We start from the raw sequence: 18,973 nt of genomic DNA on the forward strand, positions 1-18,973 counted from the left end.
TCACTTCCTGTAATGTTATATGGGTTAAACGGTGTTTAACGGCAGATAAAGTCACGTGTACTAGAGCAAGTGATTTTGGGGCATATTATCAAGACCAGCGATAAAATTATCGCCGCTTTAGCGGCAGGAAACTGCCGCTAAAGCGACGATAATGGGCTTGATAATAGGCCCTTGTGAATTCCCATTGCAGCCCAGGTTAACACGAATGTATGACGTTACAACGAATTCCGTTGCAACGCATGCCTTTACCACGCATGCGTTACAACGGAATTCGTTTACCACGCATAACATTTACCTCGAATGCTTGCGTGGTGACGTCATACGTCGTTAAGAGAAAGCGGAAGTTTATTTTCCGTTTTCTCTTAAACGACGCTGATAAAATACATAACCCGACGTGACATCAGGTGAGTTTTTTTATTGGGGGGGAGACCCCCCCAAGCCCCCCTTTTTTTACTTTTTACCTTTACCACATATACCTTTACTACAAACCTCGTAGTAAAGGTATGCGTGGTAAAGGCTTTTGTGGTAACCACGCATGCGTTGTACTGCATGCGTGGTTACCGATTTCTTGGAAACGGCTTCGTTGTAATGGCCGTTTCCCGTTAACACTAGAACCTGGGCTGCTATGGGAATTCACAAGGGCCTATTATCAAGTCCATTAGCGATAATTGTATCGCTGGCCTTGATAATATGCCCCCTTGTTTAGTTGACACCACTAGTTTTATACAAGCACTTTAAGTTTTTGCAAGAACATCAGCTCAACTTAAACAATTTTGTGGATTTTGAGAAATACTTTGCAGTAGCCATTTGTAATTGTAATTTTAGGTCTTTGAACATGTTGAGTTAAATTTAATTTAAACGAGTTTGAAATCAGTGCATTCCATAGAATGGTAGTGCCCCCTTCCGTTACCCAGGACGTACCTTTGTTCGAATGCGCGTGAGGACGTCTCGATGGCATTCGTCATCACGGCCTTGTGCTGGTTCAGCTCTCTCAGCAGCCTCCTGTAGTATCTGCTAAAAGCTGCCCTCTGCAGCCGGTAGTCCTCGATCAGCGTTCGAAGCCTGGCATTCTTGGTCAGCATGATATCAAAATTGACGGTTGTCTGTGAAAATAAATTCCAGTGTGAAATCGCATTTATTCATGTCACAGTGGAAGTTTTGCCTGTCACTTACGTTGCCAGTGCTTTAAAAAAAAAATTCTATTCTTTACACTTGATTTATTTTTTCAATATGTCTTTAGGTTACTGTAATTCAATGCCAATAGCACATTTTATTTGTGACTATAACAGTAATGGTTTTGAGTGATGTGCATTAAAAGTAAAACTTGCCTGCTAGGTAGCACCCTTACTAATCTATTAAAATAATATGCAAAAGCAATTTCCTTTCATTTACATTTTTTATTGCAAGGATATGACCAACGTGTTTAGGTGATGTGATACTTTCGTTTTTCTTCTCATTTTTGTGCCACGCGCACGCAAAAAACATCTATCTGCCAATGCCAGACCTACTGGCTTTGCCAATGCATGGTTGCTTAGTGGAATGACTACAGCAGTTTAAAGTATCCAGGTCGGTGACTGAGGGGCATATTATCAAGACAGGCGATACAATTATCGCCATTTTAGCGGCAGAAAACTGCCGCTAAAACGCCGATAATGGGCTTGATAATATGCTCTATGTGGAATTCCGATTAAAGCCAATGTTAAATGTGAAGGACATCTAACATGGGCTTCAACTGGAATTCCATAGAGCATATTATCAAGCCCATTATCGCCATTTTAGCTGCAGTTTTCTGCCGCTAAAACAGCGATAATTGTATCGCCTGTCTTGATAATATGTCCCTGAGAGTGGTAAGTGACTGAAAAGCGTAAAGAAGGAAGGATGCATTGAAGATAAACTACTGTTTTTTTGCTTTTTAAACTTCTATACACCATTATGTTTTTGATTTTTTACCATCTGAGCTTTCTACACTGAGCCTGAATGGATGTATGACGTTACAACGCATACTTTTACAACGCATACCTTTACAACAAATATTTTACAACGCAACATCCATTACAATGCATTCCATTACAACGCATGCCATTAAAACGAATTTTTAAAAACTACCTTTACACCGCATTCCATTACAACGCATACTACCTTTACAACGCATAACATTACATTTCATGTATGGTAAATATTGGATAGTGTAGAGGTACAAATTAGTATTCTAACTCCAGGGGGGTGAAACAGTAGGGTAAGTGTTGGATAGTTTAGGGGTAAAAAATACTAATCTAACTCAAGGGGGTGCAACAGTAGGGTAAGTGTTGGATAGTGTAGGGGTAAAAATTACTATTCTAACTCCAGGGGGTGCAACAGTAGGGTAAGTGTTGGATAGTGTAAGGGTACTATGCGTTGTAATGTTATGCGTTGTAATGGTATGCGTTGTAATGACGTGTTGTAGTGGTATGCGTTGTAGTGTCATGCGTTGTAATGGTTGTGTTGTAATGGCATGCAATGTAATCGATGTTGCATTGTAAAAGTTTCGTTGTAATGGTAGTGCGTTGTAAAAGTTGCGGTGTAAAGGTTGTTCCCCGCCTGAACTACAGCTCTCTGTCGGACCAGCAGCTCCCCTCTCTCTTCCCCATTTCCAGCGCCTTGAGACCCTTACGGGTGAGTAGTAGCACTTTACAAAACATCTGATTGAGGACATTCCAGGATATACCACAGAAGCTACTGTGATTGGCCAATGGTCAAACAATTCTGCGCAAAACAGAACATCCAGAGTTTGTCTAAATGATCAACCTTGCAAAGATAAATGTCTTTGTTCGTCTACCTGGTGCACGCTTGCCCAATTGTTGTTTTACTTTCTTCAAATAAATTGAGAACCTCAAATAGCTGAAAACACAAAACTAACTTGGACTGGATAGGCTTCCAGTCCAAACATGGGGAACTTTGAGAGATTCGCTTGCTCAAACCATTTTATGGGGGTTTAAAATGCCATCCAATGTTGTAGCCTACTGCAGTGTACTTCATCTATTAAGAGGGTCCGAGTCCCTGGTAGGAAGGAGTTTGCTTATTTAACCTTTTAGGGAATGAGGTGAAAAGATTTCCAATGCTGTTGTACCTGATAGCTGTACATGGTACATTGTTCCTGACACCACTGATGTAGTTACAAGTCAACAATGCTGCCAATCAAATCCTAATTGCCCCGCCCTCTCACCCCACCTCACCTGTCCTGGATGGAGGTTTCTCATGCCTTTACCTAGCAGCTGTAAGAATCTGTGGGAGTCTGTAACTCAGACAACCATTTAGATTCCACAAGAGCAGTGGTTCTTAACCTTTTGACTTCTGATAACCCCCACTTAAACATTACTGGAATGCCAGGACACCCACTGAATCATAATTGGAATCCGTGGATTCCCACTGAGTCATTAATGGAATCCGGGGACCCCACCATAAGCAATTTTGATAATCTGAACCACAAAACAATACACAAATTTACGGAAACTAGCATCATCAAACAGTAGTGTAACAAAGACCCCCGCCGTACGCGGGGGGGCTGAGCAGCAGGGTCCCACCTCAGCACAATATTCTGGCCTAGGAGCTCCTGAGTGAGTCCGGAGGGGGCTCCTCCATGTACTTTGCAGGGGCCCCCCATAACTTACTCTATGCCACTGTGATCAAATACGCAAATTATGTAATATTTATTTAATTTACAAACAAATATAAAAGTATCAAAATTAATTTAGATCTTATTGAGAAGGTCGGAGCTATTCTATTTTAAATGAGGCCACTCATTGTCCATACTATATTCTGTTTTGTGCACTTGTACTACTCCTACGAATCGATCTGAGGATTACAACTTACATTTTAGCCTTCAATTTCAAATTCCTCTCCAGCACGGTGGATTGGATTTATCTCATTTTGTTATTGAAGCTCATATGCCTAACTTTAAGACCAGATGAAGGAGGAGGCAGAAGAAAAGAAAAATATGATCTAGATAAAGGTTGTTTTCTAATTTCTCCAGGCATTTGTCCCCTGGTTGTGCAAACTCCAAGGCCAATGCAAGGTTCTTTTCGTAGGAAGTCAGAAGGCCTGGAGTGGTTCTTTCTCTGTCCGTCGTATCAAACTGTGCCTAAGTCATTCCTAAACCTTTCCCGATTGACAAAGGAAGGAGGGTTTGGTTAAGGGATGTAGTTCTCATTCCGTCTCAATATGGGTATGGTATGTGTCAAACTTATGCTCCTTAGATATTTAAAGGGTAGGCTCTCTTCACAATTCACCCACGTTTCAAAGAATATGTGACTCCAAGTCATCAAAAGGTAAATACTATTGAGTATACAAGGCTTACTCAATAATGAGGCCACATGTGTGGCTCCAAAGGGAAAAGAATCCAGGACTACTAATCTTTGTCTTTCTTTTGCAAAGGGCAATGGAGATTCCTGACCATTGGTGAACCGAAAGCTTATCTAGAAGACATCATTCAACAAGGAACAACTACAAATAATAACACTAAAAGTTGTCTTAGAAGAGTTTGTGGTATCACATGACCTACAGGACGGCTAGTAGCATGTTATGATTTATCATCTTCATCCGAAACTTCAAACATTTGCATAGGATGGGGAGCCATTGACACTTTCAGACTCTGCCATTTAATTCTTTGCAAAGGCAGCGACGTATATGGTCGAATGATCCCCATGTGCCAACGTCCAGACAAGTGGCTGTTGCACACTGTCTTAGCAGAAGAAACAATTTGGAAGTCACAACTCACTGATAAACCTAAAGAACCTGTATCTGAAGCTGACCCAGAGTCTTCCGTTCAGTGGGATGGTATTTTTGGATATGTGTTTTTACCTTAATAACACAAACATTTGTGCAACTTGCAAACTTTATCAAGCACTTCTCTACTACCAGAGCATCGCCTCCAGACCAGTGGAATGAGGAAACTGCAAGCCGGGACCCTAACACCCTTCACGTAATGAGAGCCAAGAAGATAGCACTATGATTAATGAAATAACCTCTAAAAAATGAACCATTTAAAATTATTATAATCCTTTACCCTAGGGAGCAAGAAAGGATCCTAGCCAAAACTTTAATTTGTTCAATGAAGGCATTAATCGGAACCTCATCAGTAATATCAAGGTGCCCACCTTGACAAGACCATTTTAAAAATTATTATCCTTGTATAAGGCAAACCTGGACTCTTGGCTTGCCACTTGCCTGTGGCCTCGAGTGCCTTCTTGTTCTAGACTGATCCAGTGACACCACACCTGCCTGGGTTTTATCTGACCAGGTTTTCCCACTCACCCTTCTTCCCGCCAACAGAATCCCCGACCACCCCAGGATCTACTTAATGCAGGTTGCTGTGCAGGAGATGTGCGGAGCGGGCACGCCGCTGGCATGCCTAAGTCAAGCCTGTCTGCACCTGTCTGCACCCGTCCACGCCTAGACCACGCCCAGCACCGTAACCCATTGCCCTTCTGCCCCCAGAAGATACACCATCGTCGAGCTCTACACCCTCAACCCTGGAAGCAGCAACAAACACTGCCACCACAGTAGGACCTTGCAACTACACCCACTGCCACTTCACCTGCCACAGTACACACACCAGCCCACAGGCCAGTTCCACCACAAAGACACCACAGACACTACCTGAACAAAAATATCAACTCGCATGCACCCTTCTCAACACAGGCTCACTATGCAAGCATTCCACTGAATTATGGGACCTCATCACCACCCTCACCCCGACATCCTCTTCCTCACTGAGACCCAGCTCAATTCCACAGCCGTTTCATACATTGCCCTAGCGATCCCCGACGGATATAAAATCACTCACAAGGACCGCACCAACAAGCCGGGAGGAGGAACAGTCATCGTCCACAAAGAGTCCATACTGTGTACCACCACCGCCGACAACACCACCACCTCCATGGAACATCTTAACTTCAAGCTCCACATGGAGGACAAGACAACCATCATATACACCCTCGCATACCGGCACCCAAGGCCGCAGTCCAGCTTCTGCAACACAATCTCAGACTTCATTGCACCTCTAGCTTTAGACTCCAAGTCTACATATTCCTCAGTGACTAAAATCTCCACAACGACGACCCCAACGACAAAAACACTGCACACCTATTTGACAGTATGAGCAGCCTCAGTTTGACCCAGGTCATCCACAACCCCACAGGCACCGCAGGATACACGCTGGACCCAATTTTCACCTCCAGCAACCACGTCAAATACAGCCATGTCACAGAACTCACGTGGACAGATCACTCCATTGTCCACTTCAGCATCGCCAACCCTGCACCGCCACCCCCAAGATGACCAATGCCCCCATCGGAGGTGGTACAAAATCACAGAGACCATCTGGGCAAATGCCCTCAACACCGTCAACCCTGCTACAGTCAGCAACCTTAAATAGGGAGTGAAAACTTCAACGCCTGGATCCCCAATTGCGCAGACAGCATCGTCCCCATCAAGAGCAACATCCAGAGAAAGCCCTTCTAAACGGCTAGGTGGTACACCCAAGAACTCAGAACAGCAAAACAGGACAGCAAACAGTTGGAGAGAAGATGACTGCCAGCAAGGACACCTCCAACAGGGCAGCCTTTAAGAACTCGCCCAACCTCTACCACCGCTTGCTGAGGGCAACAAAGAAAATAGCCCTTGCTGCACACATCGAAACCAGCACCAACAACAATAAGGAACTTTTCAACATCACTTGGATGCTAAGGCAGTTCCATATTTTTGTACTTCTTCTCCATTGAAATGAATGGCAACTCCATGACGAGTTACCCTTGTCATTAGCATCCAAGTGGTTAAGGAGTTGCTAGCGAAAACAACATCATACCCTCACAAGATCTGTGTGACAACCTCACCCACTTCTTCCACAAGATTGCAACCATATACTGAAACTTCAAACCCCAACCCACACCTACACACTTCCTCGACATATACGCCACCACCATAACCGACACAAAACCCACACTGACCACCTGAAACAAACTTTCCACCCAGGACATCACCTCCACCATGAAATTAATTTACTCGGGCGCTCCCACAGACCCATGCCCACACCACATCTTCAACTTCGGAAGCCAAAGGATTGGCCAGGAACTCACTACCCTACTCAACACCTCTGTCACCACCGCAACATTTCCCAATACCTAGAAGCATGCCAAAGTTAGACCACTCCTCAAAAAATACTCCGCCGACCTCAGCAAACTCAAAAACTACTGCCCAATCTTTCTGCTCCCATTCCAAGCGAAGGTGCTTAAAAAGATTATCAACAATCAACTCATGACACACCTGGAGCAGAACCAGCGACTCAAAGCATCCCAATCCAGCTTCCGCAGCAATTACAACACCAAAACCACTCTGATTGCAGCCACCAACAACTTCCAAACCCTCATCGACAGAGGAGAAACAGCAGCTTTTATCCGCCTTGATCTCTCAGCAGCCTTTGATACCTTATCCCACCACACGCTGATCGAAAGACTCCATCGAAGGAGACGCGTTCAGATGGATCCTCCTCCCACCTTTCACCTATGAACCCAAGGAGATCCCCTACGGTGTCTCCCAGGGCTCATTCCTCAGCCCCATGCTCTTCAATGCATATATGACCCGGTTGGCCAACATTGTCAGATAACACAGTCTCAACATAATTTCCTACGCAGACGACACCCAACTTATCCTCTCACTCACCGACGACTCCACCACCCCTAGAACCAACTTCCACAGATGCAAGACGACTAGATGAAGGACAACTGCCTGCAGCTGAACACAGACAAGATGGAAGTACTGATCTTTGGCAACAACAGTAATACATAGAATGACTCCTGGTGGCCATCAGACCTAGAACCCGCACCCACTCCCTCCAACCACGCCAGAAATCTTCGAATCATCACTGACAATAAGCTCACCATGAAATCACAGATCAATGCTCTCCTTCGCCTGCTTCCTCACTCTGCACATGCTACATAAGATCTTCAAGTGGCTACCTCTACGCACGAGATTCACCATGACAGAGGCCCTCATCATCAGCCAAATGGACTACCACACCTCCTACAGAGACTCCAGACCATCCATAATCCCGCAGGCAGACTCATTTGTGGCCTTCCCTAACAACCCCATATCACAACCCACCTCAGGCAACTCCACTGGCTCCCCATACAGAAGAGATGCCATTCAAGCTGCTGAGCCCACTCACACAACAAGGCTCTACACAACCAAGGACCCGCGTACATTAACCACCACCTGAACTTACATCAACCATCGAGAAGAGTTCACTCCACCTCTACTTCACTTGCCCATACTCCCTGCATCTACCGAAAAAGAAGTGGAGTACACTGCTTCTCCCACATTGCAGCAAAGACCTGGATCAGCTGCCCCACACACCTCCAAACCATCACCTCACTTCCGGATTTCCGAATGGCTTGCAAGACATGGCTGTTTGAATAAGCCTCTGGGACCTGCAAGCGCCTGGATACCCTATCGGGTGATTAGCCACGCTTTATAAATCCTGATTGATTGATTGATTGAAATGTGTTTAAAAAAAGAAATCAACCTGAGCAGCAAATGTTGCTACAATGTGATTCGCATGATGCTATGGTTACAGGGGAGAGGGAGTGTAAAACTGTCTTCTGCTTAGTAAATATCAAATGATTAATCATGAGACCTAGATATATTTATAGGTACCAGTGTCTCATCGTAAATGTCTTTCATGTCGGACTCTTTAGCGATAGATTCTAAGATATTTTGTAAAGAATCCATGGTTTTACCTGATTTAAATCCCAGCTAGTCCAACTGGCAGAAAATACTCTCCATCAATATACCCTTGCATTTATTCAGTCCTCTTATCATGGGTGAGTGGTGTAGGTGAAGGGATATTCTGTAAGTGACATAGAACCCAGGCAGAGCTGGATGATTAAGTGAATAACATGGGTGATGGGGAAGGTGTATGAGTGATGAGTGAATAGGAGTCAGCATGACTCTAGGGGTTTAGTGAAGGTCATCGAGCATAAGTCACATAACTAAGTGGTGAGTGAGCTCACGCAAGGGCCAGAGTAATGGTAAGTTTCAGCATGGTGGTTTAGTGACGGGGTGAGTATGTGACAGAGCTCAGTGATGGTCAGTTACTAGGAGAACAATGCTGATTAGTAGAAGGAGGCTGAGTCATGAAGAGCGAAGATGAGTGATGGGGCTAAGCAGTGATGACTGAGATGGTGTGAATGAGTATACCCAAGGGTTTGAGTGCCAAACGTATGAAGTAGTTGAGTGATGGTGAGAGGTTATGAGTGAGAGGGTTGAGTAACAGGGTGTGTTTATGACTGACGGGTCAAAGTGGTGGTTAGTGATTTTGAGAAAGGGTCTGAGTGACGGTAAAGATCAGTGAGGGGGTTGAGTGATGGCGAATGAGTATGAGCAAGGTGGCCGCATTGTAGTGAGTTTGAATAAGAGAGTGGGCTGAATGATATTGAACATAATCGAGGGAGATGAGTATTAGTTGTGGAGTTTAATTACGGTGATTGATGGTGGCAATCTAGGAGTGACGATTACGAGTGAAAGCAAGTTAGATGAAGAGTAAGAGAAATTGTTACATGGAACACTTTCTCATCAAACCTCATTGTCATCAGACCTCTAATTCATACCCATTCACAACCACTTAGCCCTCTCACTCATCTTATACAATCCCATCACCACTGGGCCCACTCACTCCTACACTCTCAAGAATGCCCTGCTTCTCATTCCTATGTACTGACCACCACTTGACCCTTTCACTGTTACACACCGACCCGTGCTCATCCTTTTTACTCCTACACAGTAACCACCATCTGACCCTTTCTCTCATAAATACTCACCACGATTTGGCTATCACTTACTCACACATTCTCTCTGACACTCTGCCCTCTCACTTAAATGAACTCACAATCATTCATCTCCTCACCAATAAAATCTCACCACCACGCGTTGACATACCTTGCTCATACACATCTACAGTCACTCAGTCAATTACTGAGATTCATCACTTGTACATACTTTTCATTACTCAGTCCCTTGTGCCTATACACATTCAATAAATCACCACACCCCTTACTGCTACATACTCACTGTCACTCACTGTCCTTCGGCCCCCAACTTACACAGACCTTCAGCCACACTTCTTCACGCATGTACATTCCCAGTCACTCGTCCCATCAATCTTCCATTGTCACATTACTGTGTGCCATTTTTCATATACTCTTACCAGAGCTCTACCCCACCACTTTGCTGCATTCCTTGGATGTAAGTCTGACATAAATGAGTAGTTCATGAATGATTTCATGTGCTGTGGAATTCCGCTGCATGCAACTACCAGTAGTCGGGTGTTCCCAATCGGTGTTTATGGGTGCAGGAACAACAAACTCCATTTTAATGGCATGGAATCCAGCAAGTAAAATCCCCTGCCTGCCACTCAGGCAAGGAGCCCAGGAAGCTTCTAAAACCCCAGCCTGCTAGCCAACATTCTCCTACTCCCACCCCCAACTATAACTTCCCACTCACCACTCCCTACTTTGTACCAGCCCTCCTCATACATTTACCTCCTGCTCAGATCAGGTGGCAAATCTATAAGCAAAGCCTCTCGATTTTGGGAATTCCATGTGGAAATTTGTCCAGTAAATCCAGGTCCATACAGTTACTCCCAATTTCAGGGGGGGGGGGGGGGGGTTCAATGTTACCGACAGGGTCTTACCATACAGTAGCAGTGTTTACCGGTGCAAAGTTTCTACCACACCAGTACTGTGCAACTGGTCACTAGGGCCAATGAGGAGAAATAGAGCCAGCAGAATACTATATCTAATGACTGCAATTTAAATATCCATTAAAGGAGGAGATGTGCAGACCACAATGGATGCCTGGAAGGGACATCCGACCTCCTTACAAGGTTATTTGTGAGACTTGCTTTTCACAGACTCACCCTTACAATTCTCTGCGTATATGTACACTGCGACAAAAAAGTTGCTTACATGCATGTTTCTAAGAACCATGTATGACTGTGTAAGTATGTGTTGCTACTTGTGGGACAGAGAGAACTGAAAAGGGGGCGCGACTCTGGATAAGGTACTATTATTGGCGGAAGGCCAAGGGTAGGCTCTCAGGTCAGGGGTAATGATCCTTGAAAAGGTGTGACTTCAGCTTTTTTTCTGAATTGTTGTAAGTGTTAATCTGATGTCAAGAGGCATGGTGTTTGGGTTCTTGGGAGTATGAACAGAGAGGGCTTGCCTTTATTTTGTTTTCTTCTTGGAATGTTTTGCTTCCAGTCTGGTGAAATCTAGGCTTCTGGTCTGGCTTTGTCCGGCAGACATGGCTAGTTTATTTGCCAGGTAAGCAGGGGTCTTGTTGTTCAGGGATTTATAGGTTACGCAGCTGGTCTTGAAGATGACCGGGGCCGGAAGGAAGAGCTAATGTAAGTCGTTTAAAGTCGGGGTGATTTGGATGAAGTTCTTCGAGCCCTTGATGAATTATGCTGCTGCCTATTGGATCGTTTATGGGATGCTACGGAAGTATCGAGAAAACCGCTGAGCAGGACGTTGCCTCTATCCACCTGAGAAAGGACCAAGGTGTTTATGGTTGTTCTAAAGTCTTCTTCCAATAGAAACAGCTTCACTTTCTTGAAGAGGAAGAGTTGAAACCGAACTTCCATGGTCTTCCTGGCAACATGTTGCTTGGTTATGAAACTGGTTTATAGAAGGGGGACATATGTTTCCTTTGTATAAATGTACTCACCATCAAGAGACAACACGGCTGCCATTTTCTTACATAAAACATATGGACACATCCATACAGAGACAAATTGTGCATATCTTTTTCTATTTACGCATTCCCCGTCTGCAAGAGGTGCAAATTCAATATGCTAACCCACGCCTACAAAACCCTGCACAATTAAGGACCAGCATACATCAACCACTGCCTGAGCTTCCACCAACACTCCCAACACCTTTGCTCCACTTCAAGGCATGGAACAGCCTCCCCATCCACCTCTGGACCTCACCATCCCTGCAGGTATTCAGAAAGGAACCCAAGACCAGGTTGTTCAATTGATGTCACCTGAGCAGCAGAACCCCCTGCACCTGGATACCCTCGCAGGTGATTAGCAGCGCTATACAAATCCCGTTTGATAGATCGATCATTCTGATTTGTACATGCACAAACTGTGTTTACACATATCTACAGTGGTGCACAGACATAATATCGACTCCAAAATATCGTCTGGACAGAATATCGAGTTTTAAATATCGTTTGGAGAAAATATCGACTAGACAGAATATCGACAGCCAAAATATCGTTTTTAAGGTAAGTGAAGTAATATCGACTGTAAATAATATAGACAGTGAAAATATCCAAGTATATAATCTAGATAGTAAAAAATATAGTTTTTTAAATAATATTTAATTATTTATAGTGTGTTTATGTTATAATATGTGTGAAAAGTGTCAATTTATTTTATAATTATTTTTAATTATTTTTTTAATTATTGTGTAATTTAATTCTGTAGCGGGTTGTGGGTTTATAGGGGAATAGGGTGGGAAGTAATTTAATTATAATTAATTAAATATGTAAATTTATTAATTGGTAGTAATAATTAATTAATTGGTAATTAAATAATATATGTTAATTATTTAAAATTTAATTGGTAATTAATTTTATTTAATTGATTAATTGCTAATTATGTCAATTAAAATAATGTATTTTCTCTAGCGGGTTGTGGGTTTATAGGGGAATAGGGTGGGAAGTAATTTAATTATAATTAATTAAATATGTTAATTTAATAATTGGTAGTAATATTTAATTAATTGTTAATTAAAAAATATTTGTTAATTAATTAAAATGTAATTGGTAATTAATTTTATTTAATTGATTAATTGCTAATTATGTTAAATGAAAGGGGTATTTTTAGGGTTCAGGGTCAGTTTTTAGTTTTTGGGTAAAGGGGTATTTTTAGGGTTCAGGGTCAGTTTTCAGTTTTTGGGTAAAGGGGTATTTTTAGGGTTCAGGGTCAGTTTTCAGTTTTTGGGTAAAGGGGTATTTTTAGGGTTCAGGGTCAGTTTTCAGTTTTTGGGTAAAGGGGTATTTTTAGGGTTCAGGGTCAGTTTTCAGTTTTTGGGTAAAGGGGTATTTTTAGGGTTCAGGGTCAGTTTTCAGTTTTTGGGTAAAGGGGTATTTTTAGGGTTCAGGGTCAGTTTTCAGTTTTTGGGTAAAGGGGTATTTTTAGGGTTCAGGGTCAGTTTTTAGTTTTTGGGTAAAGGGGTATTTTTAAGGTTCAGGGTCAGTTTTTAGTTTTTGGGTAAGGGGTATTTTTAGGGTTCAGGGTCAGTTTTTAGTTTTTGGGTAAAGGGGTATTTTTAGGGTTCAGGGTCAGTTTTGGGTTTTTGGGGTACATATACAATATTGCCTATTATTTAATTAAATTTTGTTACTATATATATATATATGTTTTAAGAAATATGATTAAAATTTTTTTTTTTTTTACTTTCATTAAATATTTAATTATTAAAAGTTATTTTAAGTATTGTTAATTATATTTTAGTAATTAAATTTTTATATTAATGTAATTAAACATTGTTTTTAGTAAAGTCGATATTTTTTACAACGATATTTTTGTAAACGATATTTTGTAGTCGATATTTTTGTACTTACCTGTTTGTACATACAAACTCGATATTTTTGTAGTAGATATTTTCTCCTCGATATTTTGGGTACTCGATATTGTGGTAGTCGATATTCTTTCAGTGATCCATCTACAGTCAATCTACCCTGAATGTTTTTATTAACGGCTGAAAACACATATATTGAAAACTTTGAAATTGAGAACGTCCAGAAATAGAATAAAGAGGTGAGATTTTTTTCTCTGGTGAGAATATAGCACAAGTAAACTGTAGGACAGTAAACACAGAACATACTTTAACAAATACATATCTTTACCTTTACAATATAGTTAGTGAATACGTCTTCCATTTTTACCATTTCTCCTACTGGCCCCTCACCACCATCATTCTGCATTCTGAGATTTCTTTTCATCTGAACCTCAATTATAAGAAACTATTTAGTGATGATTCTATGCAGTGCATATTTCGTTTAAAAGTAAATGCAAGGGCCCAAACCATTTTCTTAGCACTCTGACGAGTTTTCTGAATACCAAGGCTACCTATTCTTGATATTACCTCATTCTTGCTTGTTTCACTTGACACCCTCTGCAGAGTCACACCCAAATGTTTTCCTTTCACACACTTACTATTTTAGCTGAATTCGTTTTTTTTGGGCTTATGCACTTTACCAATGCTAACCATTGCTAAAGTGCTTCTTCTCACTCCCTAAAACATGGTAAAATGTGCTTACACCTAAATGGCATATTTAATTTACTTATAAGTCCGTAGTAAAATGATACACCATATAACCAGGACTCGTAAATTAAATGCTACTAGTTGGCCTGCAGAACTCATTAGTTTAGTTTAGTTTATGGCATTTGTTAAGCGCTTGGTTGCACAGAGAACAGTGCGTCCCCGCGCTGACGACCCTACCTTCATCTCTTCAGCTTGGCTCGCAGAGGGTGAACACAGGGACACGAGTGAACTATACTGAATTTAACGTAGGGAAAAGATGGGTTTTCAGCCTCTGTCTGAACCTGGTTTCAGACGGCTCCATCCTCAGTTCGATGGGTAGATTATTCCAGTCGTTGCTGGCATGGTGTCTAAATGAGCGTCCTCCCATTCTTGCTCTATGTATCCGAGGCACCACTAATTGCATGCTACCCATTGACCTCAACGGACGTGCAGGACGATAGACTGGGAGCAAGTCCTGAAGATATGGAGGTGCTTTTTTGTAAGCTATACGGTGGGTGATGCACATAGTTTTAAATTTGATTCTTTCCTTCATTGGGAGCCAATGAAGGGAGTGCAATGCATGTTTACCCGAGGCTCTCCTAGGGAGGTTAAGGACCAGCCTCGCCGCTGCGTTCTGGCGCGTTGGAGCTGTGTTAGGCCCTTTTTACTAAGTCCACATAGGAGGGAGTTCCCATAATCCAACTGGGAGGTGACCAAGGCGTGTACCATAGTTTTTCTGGAGCTCGGGGGCAATAGGTCCAGGATTTTCCTTAGGACCTTCAGGAGTCCATAGCATAGCATTGAGCAGCCCTTTAAAACATCTCAGGTCTGCCATTGCCACCTGCTAGATGTTAATTCCACTTAGCAAAATAACCCCCTTGCCAAGCATTAAACTCCCTTTTAATTACATATAAGTCACCTCTAAGGCAGGCCCTAGGCAGCCATAGGACATAGTGCTTTGCACGTTTTAAATGTTCTGGTAGAGAAAAACTCCTAAATTCGTTTTGAACTACTGGGAGGCCTACCTCTCCCATAGGGTAACATTGGGTTGCTTAATTACATTTAATAGGTGCTAACTTTGATTGGGAGCAAGTAGGATTTTCATGTTTGATGTCTGAGAAAGTGAAATTTAAAAATATTCTTTAGTGGTAAAATTGGATTTTAAGTTACAATTTAGAAAATGCTACTTTTAGAAAGTTGGCTTTTTCCTGCCCTAGCAATGGTTGCCTCTAGCCTTTTCCTGGGTCACATGACTGGGTGTAATTTGCAGTTGGACTTTGTTTATTCCTCTCACTCAGTACTGGGATTAGGTGTGCCTGGATGGACTATCACTGGCAGGATGAGGGGTGGGCGGAGCTTGGCACAGCCCCACTTGCAAATCAATAGCTGTGCCCTGCCTTCACACAAAGGACTTTCCAATACCTCATTGTATAGGTATTGGCTAGCCAGGATAGGGGAGGCAGGAAACTCCAAGCACTTCAAAGGGAAAACTCTAGAAACTTCTCCTACTTCAAAGAAGGCACCAGGTATCAAAAGAGGACCCTCAGACCCACTCTTCAGTGTACTTTTGGGGAATGCGGAAGGACTATCAGATGACTTCCTTTTGCTGTGACCTGCTGCGTAATTCAGAAAACTGCTTTGCTACACACTGGAAGTTCTGCTCTGCTTCCTGAAGCCTACCTTGAACTCTCAGAGGCCTGCCCTATTGCTTGAGCCCTGTTCCACTTCTTGATCCCAGGTCAATAAGAGTGGCTCCAAGTGTTAGTTGGCTGGCCTCCTGATCAGAGCCTCAGGGACAGAAAAGGCTCCAACCATCTTGAACCTGCGCCTGGACCCAGCTTGAGTGGGACCTGTGCCCCCCCAAGTGGCGCCTCTCCAGTCCTGGACCCTTGATAGTGGTGCTAAATGTGCCCAGATAGCCAACATCCAAAACTTGGGATTTTTTGTCTAAAAACTGTGCTGAGAACAACCAGAAGACCAGGCCCAACCTTCTACTCTATCTGCCCAAGGTGCATCGCCGGTCTACCTGACTTTGTGGCTTTCTCTGCAGCAATAATTCCTGATCAGTGGTTCTTCGTAGAAGGGGTGTCCAACCTCATTGCGCCCTCGTTGGCTACAGCCCCCAGCCTTGTTCCGCAGGAGATTTTCGACTTCCAATAAAGAGGCTGAAGGCCTGATTATGAGTTTGGTGGTCTCCCACCCACTGTATTATGAGGTTTCCGATGGGCCAGCGGCGGTCTTCCTGACGGCAGTGAATGGTTTTCCATATTGATCAATGCATTTCTGTATATTTTGACTGCACATGTGCCAAATATACACATATACATGACAGATATGAAAACATACCTACTACCCATTGCTTGAATCTGGACCATATGTCAGTCAATGGGTATATGTTCCAAAAAGGACGGAATTTCAGGGTTGTTTTCTTCGGGGTCAAGATGCTGCTGTGAAGGGGGAACCTGGAGAAAGGGATACACATCATAGACTGAAGCAAAGAAAAGGAAATGGGTGAATATGCACCCCAAATACTTCGATTCCGCCAACTCAAAGTAGGCAGTCCCACCGCCACCCTCTGCTTGTCGGACGACCAACTTGTAATATGGACGGCTGTGAATATCTCTGTACCGCCCTATGGCAGCTGTTTTTTGCCGATCACAGCACCTGCGGTCTGCGGATGGCTGGCAGTGTCAGTGGTCCTCTGACGGTCTTTCAAACAGCAACCTGACAACCTTGTAATACGGTGGTCAGACGGCCAAGGTCATGGAGGTCGAATCATTGAGGGCGCTGCGGTCGGCCTGCCAAGGCCCTAAGTCTTAATGTGGAAATCTTCACCGCGACTTTATCCAGTAACGTCCTGATGATCCTCAGACACCGCCTGCAGCCTTGACCCGCTGAACTTTATCGTCTCAGAAATGTTTCCCCACTCCAATGAGGTCAGTCATATTTTTTTTACTTTGACTATTTTTCTAAACTGGTCTGGAATTTTTCTTGTGTTGTGTTTTCCTTTTATTCCTGTTTGTGTGCTGCATAAATACCTTACACTTTACCTCTTTGTTAAGCCTGACTTCTTTTGTGCCAAGCTACCAGATGGTTAAGCACAAGTTAATTTAGTGAGTTTTGTGGTTCACCCTGACAGGGATTGTGGCTGTTGTTCGAACAGGGTTAACACCCCACTCAACCAACAACTCATTTCTCGTACTCCTTCTATCACTACCACACACTTCCTGTCTATCACTCTTTCAAATTCTTTTTCGTTCATGTTTCCCCCCTTTGCCACTATGTTCCTATTCTTCTTTATGCCTTTTCTGCCTTCCTTCCTATCACTTGCTCTGGGTCAGTCTGATGATGAAAAATCAATCCTAATTCCCAAATAGAAATGTGAGTGCCAGTGCCTACCATCAGCAAACTTCTTCACAAATTAAGCACTGATTCTATGTATTTCATGTTTGGAAACATAATTTGACCTGGAAATTACACTGCGGCTCAACCCTTTGTATTATATGACACTTGATACAGATATTAAAAATATTAAGAATAAATACTTCAAGTTTGTGGATGATCCAAGATGGAAAGATTGGGTATGAGCTCAAATATCTGGCTTGTATCAAAGCAGCATAATGGAGAGCTTCCCTGAAGGTACTACCATTGGTTTCTACGGTGACTTGTTGTGATGAATTACATGTGCCATGAAGAACAAACAAGACAAATTCGACTCTTTTCTCAAAATAGCAGTAGGTACCAATAGACACCAATCATCACTTCGAAGGTGCAACTGGAATATTAGCAGTTCAGTTAGTTGTCTCAAACACATATCAACCAGAAACCAGATCTAATACAAACATTTTGTCTCAGGTAAACTGTGATTTTGTCAGGGTTCGGAAGCACCCATTCCCGTCTGACAAGAAATGGACTGCAAGCATGAGATCTGAACCCTGGAAAGCTAATGTGTATGATCATTGATTGGTGCTGAGCAAGAAATGTTTGCTTACCAGGTTCAGCTGGTTCTCCAAATTCCGGATTCGCTTATGCTTCTTCAGAGTTTCCTGAGCGCTTTTTGATGCAGACATGAGACGTTTTTGCTTTTTGACTTTGTCCTCTAGCTCCATGATCTGAAAGAAGACACAACACAGTTTTTGAATTCTTCAACTTTTCCATAGTTGATATTTTTACCTTGCTTCCCCTAAAATTAATTTCAAGAGTTATACAAAGAATGACAAAACTTCAACAAACTCTTGGGTTTAATTGCATGTATTTAAAACTGGACCAATGGTTTTCACCACCCTATTAGAAAGGATCCAATGACCTGATGTATATGTTGGCAGTAAGCATACTCTGTCGCATTGGTAAGAGACTATGCCTACCTCCAACATAATGGTCCATCTACTGAAATTAGATGCATGAGGACCATATGTTGGCCACAATTCTTCAACAGCCCAACAAAGTAAGGGCCGTCAGAGAAATGGCTATATGTCCATCCACCCAATTTAGATGGGCAGACATATAGCTGTTGTTAATGTCCTTCACCGACAGGGAAACCATGGCGGTAAGGGGCAGTAAAAAACTAGAAATTCCTCCCCCACCATGGGAGATAACTCCCATGGTGAGTTGAGTTTATTGTT

At 42.8% G+C, this 18,973-nt stretch overlaps 1 protein-coding gene across 1 annotated transcript in view; it reads right to left on the reverse strand.

The window, feature by feature from the left end:
* Positions 1-18,973, reverse strand: part of CCDC63 (coiled-coil domain containing 63) — a 216,431-nt gene that overhangs the window by 126,510 nt on the left and 70,948 nt on the right. Inside the window, exons 4-5 of the mRNA XM_078666129.1 lie at positions 18,344-18,463; positions 922-1,103 (exon numbers count right to left, since the gene is read on the reverse strand). Coding sequence (XP_078522255.1) covers positions 922-1,103; positions 18,344-18,463 — 302 coding nt within the window. The remainder of the gene's footprint in view (positions 1-921; positions 1,104-18,343; positions 18,464-18,973) is intronic.

This window comes from Lissotriton helveticus, chromosome 11 (assembly GCF_964261635.1).
Source record: "Lissotriton helveticus chromosome 11, aLisHel1.1, whole genome shotgun sequence".
In the NCBI taxonomy this organism is placed as follows: Eukaryota; Metazoa; Chordata; class Amphibia; order Caudata; family Salamandridae; genus Lissotriton; species Lissotriton helveticus.